The sequence below is a fragment of the Mytilus galloprovincialis genome, chromosome 8, assembly GCF_965363235.1.
Source record: "Mytilus galloprovincialis chromosome 8, xbMytGall1.hap1.1, whole genome shotgun sequence".
In the NCBI taxonomy this organism is placed as follows: domain Eukaryota; kingdom Metazoa; phylum Mollusca; class Bivalvia; order Mytilida; family Mytilidae; genus Mytilus; species Mytilus galloprovincialis.
In genome coordinates this window covers 1971389-1979668 of record NC_134845.1, presented here as the reverse complement: position 1 = coordinate 1979668, position 8280 = coordinate 1971389, and the positions used below count along the sequence as shown (strand labels likewise).

The window sequence follows — 8280 nt, the reverse complement described above, 5'->3', positions numbered from 1 at the left end:
TCGATATATTAAATTTATCATGTTTATCAAAACAAAAATTAAAACATAGCATTATAATTTTACATTATTTGAACTGAAAATTGTATTTTTGTACCAGGTACATAAAATTAGGACATTTTTTTGTAAAAAGAAAGAAAATGTGTAATATATGCATATTGTCCAATACAAAATGAAGATAAATTAGTAAAAAAACATCTGTAGGTATATACATCATTATGAATAAAAAAATCTTCAATGTACATTCATTACATTGTCCAATTGTTTGCACAAAGTTATTAAGGTATTTAAACAAATAAAGTCAATACTTTATAATCTACTTTAGTCCATTCTGAGGGAATTTAAAACATCATATTTACACTGTACCTTTATTTACATGAGCAATATTTATAACAATTAAAAAATGACTATCATTGCTGAACCTTGAGGAATGTCAAATACTTTCACTATGGACCAAACAATAACTAAAAGCTTGAGTTGTACAGTCATTTCCTGACTAAGTGTGACTGTTCATACGAATGATAGCGACTGTCTTTTACAACTTATACCTTGACTGTCAATTTCTGTCAGTTAGTGTGATTTACATACAGTGAACATTTTGAGGGCTGTTAAGAACTGTGTTGTGTAAATCAATACACAAAATTGCAGTTCTTAACCGTTTTGTTTTTAAAAAGCAGACCCGTAGGTTAACAGATCATGAATAACTGCCATTAACAGTCCAGATAAAACTTTTAAAAGATTGTCAATACCACTCACAGTTGTGGCAAGATAATGACTGACCCTTTAACAGGTCCATAGTGTGTTTATGTGGACTTATCTCCTCTTTACTGCCTTAGCCTTTGCTTGTTTCTTTGAACCTCCGCCAAAAAGTCCAGCAAACATTTCTGATAAGTCAGGTAAATTGGATTTATCATTTAATGCTTTCATCTGGTTCTGCATTTCCTAAAATTACAAATAACATTAATCATCAACAATATTCAAATGTTGGTTCTGATGTAAGCTAATTGATTATTTCTACTTAATTGATTCATATCTTACTTATCTTAACCAGTCTAATTATTGGATATTTTTTGAGACTGTAAATGGACCAATATTAATGAATGTGCATCAATTTGTGCCTTACTTCTGACTTTATAAAACAAACTATCGTTACGTCGAAGGTACCAATTCTAGCTATAAAACAAGATTTAATCCACCATTTTTTACATAGACATTTTGTACTTGTACCAAGTCAGGAGTTGAGTACTTTTCTATTCATTTGGTGTTTTTGACTTTTGATTTTGCTATTTTATAAGGGATTTTACATTTGGAATTTTCATCTGTTCATTATTTTACTTTTTATTTGTCTTCATCCCTTGTCTTTTGTTTTAAACATACCTGTTGAGCCTCAGGATCTGCTGCATTCATTAACTTGGGTAATACCATAATCAGTAATAGAGGTAATACCATTGTTAATACCTAAAAATAGAACAAATCTAATAATAGTCCAAACTTACAAAGGTACCTAAAAATAGTTACAATAATAATATTATCATAAAAATGATTCTCTGATCATTGATGATGTATACTTTGTTAGTCTTGTATTATTTCAATTTTAGTTTCTTGTGTACAATTTGGAAATTAGTATGGCGTTCATTATCACTGAACTAGTAGTATATATTTGTTTAGGGGCCAGCTGAAGGACGACTCTTGGTGCAGGAATTTCTCGCTACATTGAAGACCTGTTGGTGACCTTCTGCAGTTGTTTTTTCTATTGTCGGGTTGTTGTCTCTTTGACACATTCCCCATTTCCATTCTCAATTCTTTTATTTGTGTTCTAAGGTTAAAAAGACATCTCTTCATAGTCACTGGTGTATAACTGAATCGTGGGAAAGTAAGAAGTTTTTTACTGTCAATTCACTGAAGTATGTCTACAAAAGTCAGTATTCTCTCCTTTATAAAACATCTGAACAAAAGTTTAGAAACCAGGTTTATGTCAAAGAACCTCTTATCCTTTCTCTTAACAAGATCCTCAGAAGACGTTTTAACTTCACACAAATAACACATGATGGTCTTGAATTATAGATTCTAGGTACTGACATTGTTTATCATCTTGAAGTATAGATTCTAGGTACTGACATTGTTTATCATCTTGAAGTATAGATTCTAGGTACTGACATTGTTTATCATCTTGAAGTATAGATTCTAGGTACTGACATTGTTTATCATCTTGAAGTATAGATTCTAGGTACTGACATTGTTTATCATCTTGAAGCATAGATTCTAGGTACTGACATTGTTTATCATCTTGAAGTATAGATTCTAGGTACTGACATTGTTTATCATCTTGAAGTATAGATTCTAGGTACTGACATTGTTTATCATCTTGAAGTATAGATTCTAGGTACTGACATTGTTTATCATCTTGAAGCATAGATTCTAGGTACTGACATTGTTTATCATTGCTTGACACTTATACATGTACACATCCCAATATTGTGTTATTGCGCTAGTCAGTTTTTGTCATGTTTGTATTCTTGTCTTTCATTTTTGCTTATGTGCTTTGTTTATTTGCCATTTTGTATTTCTTTGTTGACATACTTGTTTTATAGTGATTAAGATTATAAAATATTGTTTGACTGCTGTACTCCTAATTTTTAGATTTTTACATACAAAATGTTTTATGTCTGTTTGTTTTGTTCAAACATTGATGTCAATATAATGGAATCCATGCAACTGTCATACAAGTGTTAGGTTTAGTTTAAATTAGATAGCTATTAAACCATGTTTAATACACAATTTTCTACATACATTTTGACACAAGGAAATGCCTGTACCAAGTCAGGAATATTTTTTTTAAATGTGTTTGCGCTTTTAATTTTGCCATTTGATAATCATGATAACGTAATTTCTGTTTGGAAGTTTAACTTTTTTTGTTTTTAACCTTCTACAACATTAAGTCTTACCATTGGATTAAATAAGAAGTCTGTTACTTTCTACAACATTAAGTCTTACCATTGGATTAAATAAGAAGTCTGCTACTTTCTACAACATTAAGTCTTACCATTGGATTAAATAAGAAGTCTGCTACTTTCTACAACATTAAGTCTTACCATTGGATTAAATAAGAAGTCTGTTACTTTCTACAACATTAAGTCTTACCATTGGATTAAATAAGAAGTCTGCTACTTTCTACAACATTAAGTCTTACCATTGGATTAAATAAGAAGTCTGTTACTTTCTACAACATTAAGTCTTACCATTGGATTAAATAAGAAGTCTGTTACTTTCTACAACATTTAGTCTTACCATTGGATTAAATAAGAAGTCTGCTACTTTCTACAACATTAAGTCTTACCATTGGATTAAATAAGAAGTCTGCTACTTTCTACAACATTAAGTCTTACCATTGGATTAAATAAGAAGTCTGTTACTTTCTACAACATTTAGTCTTACCATTGGATTAAATAAGAAGTCTGTTACTTTCTACAACATTAAGTCTTACCATTGGATTAAATAAGATTAAATAAGAAGTCTGTTACTTTCTACAACATTAAGTCTTACCATTGGATTAAATAAGAAGTCTGTTACTTTCTACAACATTAAGTCTTACCATTGGATTAAATAAGAAGTCTGTTACTTTCTACAACATTTAGTCTTACCATTGGATTAAATAAGAAGTCTGTTACTTTCTACAACATTAAGTCTTACCATTGGATTAAATAAGAAGTCTGTTACTTTCCATTGTTCTCTATCTTGGAAATATTTAGTTTTCTGTCTTTCCTGTATAAACAATGGATATGTCTGTGATTTTACTTGACTTGGCTGTAAATAATTGACTTTTCTTGCTCGTATCTTCCCTTTCGATGTTATATCTACTCTGGCTGCATCAAATATAAAGGCTGGATGAGACACTTCTACCACGTAAGATCCTGACGGTAAACCACTTATAACAAAAGATCCATCGCTTCTGTAAAACAAATATATATCAAATTTAAGAAAAGAACAGATTACAGGATTAAGCAAATTATGTATGAAGGACATTGAATGAAGGAGGTCAAGAAATTATTTCTACATCTACATCATACGACGATCCATCAGCAAATTGATGACTATCAGGGTTCTCACTAGGGCGAGTTCATGAGTCCAGGACTCATAAAAATCTGTCTTGGCTCACTATTTTCAAATTTGGTGAGTCCAAAGATGCATCAAAATTGAAATATTTTGTATAAAATGAACACACATATCATTTATAGCAATAGAACAAAAGAAATCTGAATTTCATGTCATTTCATTCCTCTTTTAGGTCATGGAGCCTTAAAATGATATATCATATTGCAATAAAAAATCTTCTTACTGTTGGGACTCACCATGGACATAAATGATGAGTCCATGGACTCGCCTTCAAAAATCCTTAGTTAGAACCTTGACTATACGTCAGTGCATTGCAAACAGACACTTAATAAAACATGTAAAACATAACAATTTATGAGTGCAATAAATCCAAAATAATTTTGTGCAAACACAAAAAAACAAAAAAAGAATTTATAAGCTTATTGGGTTCTCTCTTTCATGTCTTTAAACACTGAAGTTATTAAAAACTTGTACTATGCTGAAGTTAAAATCTAAACATCCATATACACATGATATAAATTTCTATGTGCATCATTTCTAGATATCTATGTGCATCCTTTTTAAGTTTAAGTCGATAATCAATATAATCAATATAAATATGTCGGTTAAAAGCTCATTAGAGCGTATGTTGTCTCTGTTGTATATTTGCTGACTCTAAATAAAGCTTATCTATTATTCATAAAGAAAGACGTCTCCAGATTCATCACTATTTTTCCGGATTACATGTGTGTGAATATATATATATGTATATTTATTTCATCTAAACATCAGCCCAACAATGTTATGTATGTTAAATCTGCTTTAGTTTTTGTTAGAATTGAAACTTGCTAAGTACTGATATATCGTGGCACCAAACCCATTGCAATGTGACCAATGCACTAAACCACTCGACCACCTAGCTTAAAATTGAAATATATTCATAATTAGTAATCAGTTTAAATATCCTCAATCTGTTGATTACTCATTAGATTTCAAGTATCCTCAATCTGTTTATTGATTAGATTTTGATATTTGTCTCTTTTCTTGTTATTGGTACAAACATGACAAATATTTTATATAAGAAGAAAAAAATGAAGAAAAAAAAAATGATTTACAGCTGAAAACAGATATATTCATTAAAACTTTTAAAATTTAGTGTGTACATCCAATATATTGACCACGGAAATCACAATGACCGCCATGTTCGATGTACAAACTAAATTCAACATGTTCAAAATGATCTTTATGAACTTCTCTGCTTGCAGGGATCTCCATGGATGAAAATTGAATGATGGAGGAACTTTCACCATCATAAACCGTATCTACGCCGTACAGTGTAGGGCGATTGAAAGTATTTCATCCCTCCACATAAGGATAGGTGAACATGCTAATTCATTGCTTCTTTAAATTATATTTATTTGAATTTTCATTATAAATACTATATAAAAGTATATTTATTTTCAATAATTGCTGTTTGTAACCCTTCAAAGGCCAAGCCCTCATGCCCCCTCCCTTTCCCTTAGTCGAGAATGACCAATAGCTATCACGAAGGTCCCAATGTAGTTTTCTTGCTATATTTGGTAATTGTAATGGGGGTTAAAATTCATGTGGAGGTTATTTTTCATGGACATCGTCAAATTGTCAAATTCAGAATTCATGAACCCATTACCGGTATGGCTGGTTTGCAGCAACGTCAAAACGAGTTGTACGGGTTATGTAAAAGGTTAAAAAGATTTGTAAAGCGAACGTTGTCAAATGAAAAGGTTTTTAATTACTTTAAGTAGCAAATCGATGCTATAGCAACATGCATCTTTCGAGTCTGAATAAAAACAGGAAACGCGGATGTATCAATTTGATTGTAAACTACGCAATGAATTCGGAATTACGATACGATATTTATTTACAGGAAATATTAAAAGTTTTTACTTTTTAACTTTTAAAGTAATTCTATATTATCGTTACAATACAGCAGTACTCGAGTTATTTGCGATGAAATAATAATTACTGTTTTACGTCTTATTTTGTTCTTCTTAAAAAGGGGGATGCTGATTGCGTAAGTCAAAATAAAAGCACGTGTTATACTTGTTAAACTTTGTAACTGCACTATTAATTTATTTATCTAATCTGAATTATCATAAGCATTTGCGGAAACTTAATTAAATAATTCGACAAATGAATCGTCTATCTTCAGATAATATTCTCCTGTCTGCTTTGTTGATCTACTTGTACAAGCTCAGGTACAAGTGATTAGCGAACTTAATCTGGATATCCCTCAGGCGTTAGAACTGGATTATACTATAAAGAAAGCCTGAAGGTTTTGCAATTACATGCATTTGATTATAATTGCTAAAAAAATGGCATCAGGCTATAAAAACGATCACAGTTTTGAACGATGGCGCAAGACATTTGAACGGTGGTGCAAGTCATTTGACGATGGGGCAAAACATTTGTACGATGGCTGGGCTCCATCGTTAAACAGATCATGGAGATCCCTGGCTTGTTCAATGTATTCAGCTATGTTGATAAGTCGTTCACCTATGGACATTTTTTTCTTATTTTTTCTGTAGACTTAGCCTTAATTTTTTATTACCATGTATTATCAAGCTTGGTTACTCATAATTATTTCTCAGTCACTCAATGTACGATGATGTCCCATTCTGAACCTACTGACCTTGTTTGTTTACATTTAAATTCCAATGGCGTCAAAATTACATGATGTAACAAATCGATCCATCTAATCAAAATGCTCTATTGTCAATCAGGTTATTTTTTTCAGTTAAGACAATTTTGATATTTGTTTGTGGGATATTGCCTTAAAATAGTTTGTTTCAACAGGAAACCTCATTTGCCGTCCCTTTCAACATCAATGGAATTTTGTATGAATATTAACCTAGTCATGATCATGATGATGGTCAGAAAATTAATCTATTTAAAAATGAATCACTTTTTTTTTCTATGAAAAATTAATGTAAATTGTTTTTTATTAACCTACTCTATATTCCTGAACAAAATTATGGCATGAACATCGTTTTTTCATGTAGTTTTCCTTTAATTTTGGATGGACTTATTTCACAGGAAGTCTGGTTTGAAACGGCCATTAGAAAAATGAGCAATACATGTACTATAGAATAACAATGAAAACTTACCTTTAAAAGATGTTTTTTTATTCAAAAGAGTAGAAAAAAAAACGTATTTTACCCTAATTGTGTACGCTGTAAGTAGCGTAGTGAGGTCAATGCAAAGTTTCTCTGTGTGATAAGTCCAAACACAAATATCGAACGAACTAACAAGATGACCGATTTTAGACTACAGTAGGATATAGATACATGTATTTGGTCTCTCCGAGTACTTCGGCTTCCTCCACCATAATAACAGACTTCCCGGTGTCCTACACGCTCCCTTGGGCGGTGTTGGGTGGGGATTGTTCTGGTGGTGGGATAATATTGTAAAGGACACATCTCCATTAATCCTTAGGGAGTGTACATGGATCCGCTGTACCCTTGCAGTCAATCAAGGGGTGCGTCTACATTGGCGGAATCTCAAGTACATACATATGGTGTCTTAATTTTACTATTTGTTGAATTAATTACTTACATTTAGGACACAATCATAACGATAAGAGATAAAAAAAAAATGTTTTTGGGGTGTTCTGAGGTAGAAAAATCTACCATACGACTGACAGAGTAAAGCACTCAAAATATCTTTTAACGAACATGACAAAGGGAATCTGAGTAAACAGAACCCTCCCCCTTTTCAAACTACAAGAAAAACTATTTATATATATATATATATATATATATATATACAACTCGTCTAAACATCAACCCAACAATGTTAGATCTGTAAATTTGCTTTATATATATATTTATTGTTTAAATCAAGGTTTCATCAGTTACCACCTGTTTTAAAGAAATAACATTAATTACTTCAATAATCCCACGTAGTCCCCGCCATCAACAAACACGCGTGCATGTACAACCCAATCTTTGTTTTTGCCAGCTGAAAACAGATCAATTTTTCCTTCTAACTTAAATCTGTCTATGGATTCTGTTTCTTCTAGATCTGAACTGTCACACAGGACACAACTAAGGCTCATCAAAAGGACATAAATTGCACAAAAACCAACAGATTTCAGCACGTCATCCATCGTAATTTGAGGCAACATTTTGACTTTGACCGGAAATCGATTTT

At 31.5% G+C, this 8280-nt stretch overlaps 1 protein-coding gene across 1 annotated transcript; it reads right to left on the bottom strand.

The window, feature by feature from the left end:
• Positions 1–806: 806 nt before the first annotated feature.
• On the bottom strand, positions 807–8277 carry LOC143084850 (endoplasmic reticulum membrane protein complex subunit 7-like). The gene is made up of 4 exons (XM_076260904.1): positions 8016–8277; positions 3688–3946; positions 1375–1455; positions 807–939 (listed from the first exon to the last, which is right to left on the bottom strand). The coding sequence occupies exons 1-4, from the start codon at positions 8252–8254 to the stop codon at positions 811–813; spliced, it is 708 nt and encodes a 235-aa protein (XP_076117019.1). The 5' UTR covers positions 8255–8277; the 3' UTR covers positions 807–810.
• Positions 8278–8280: the final 3 nt, after the last annotated feature.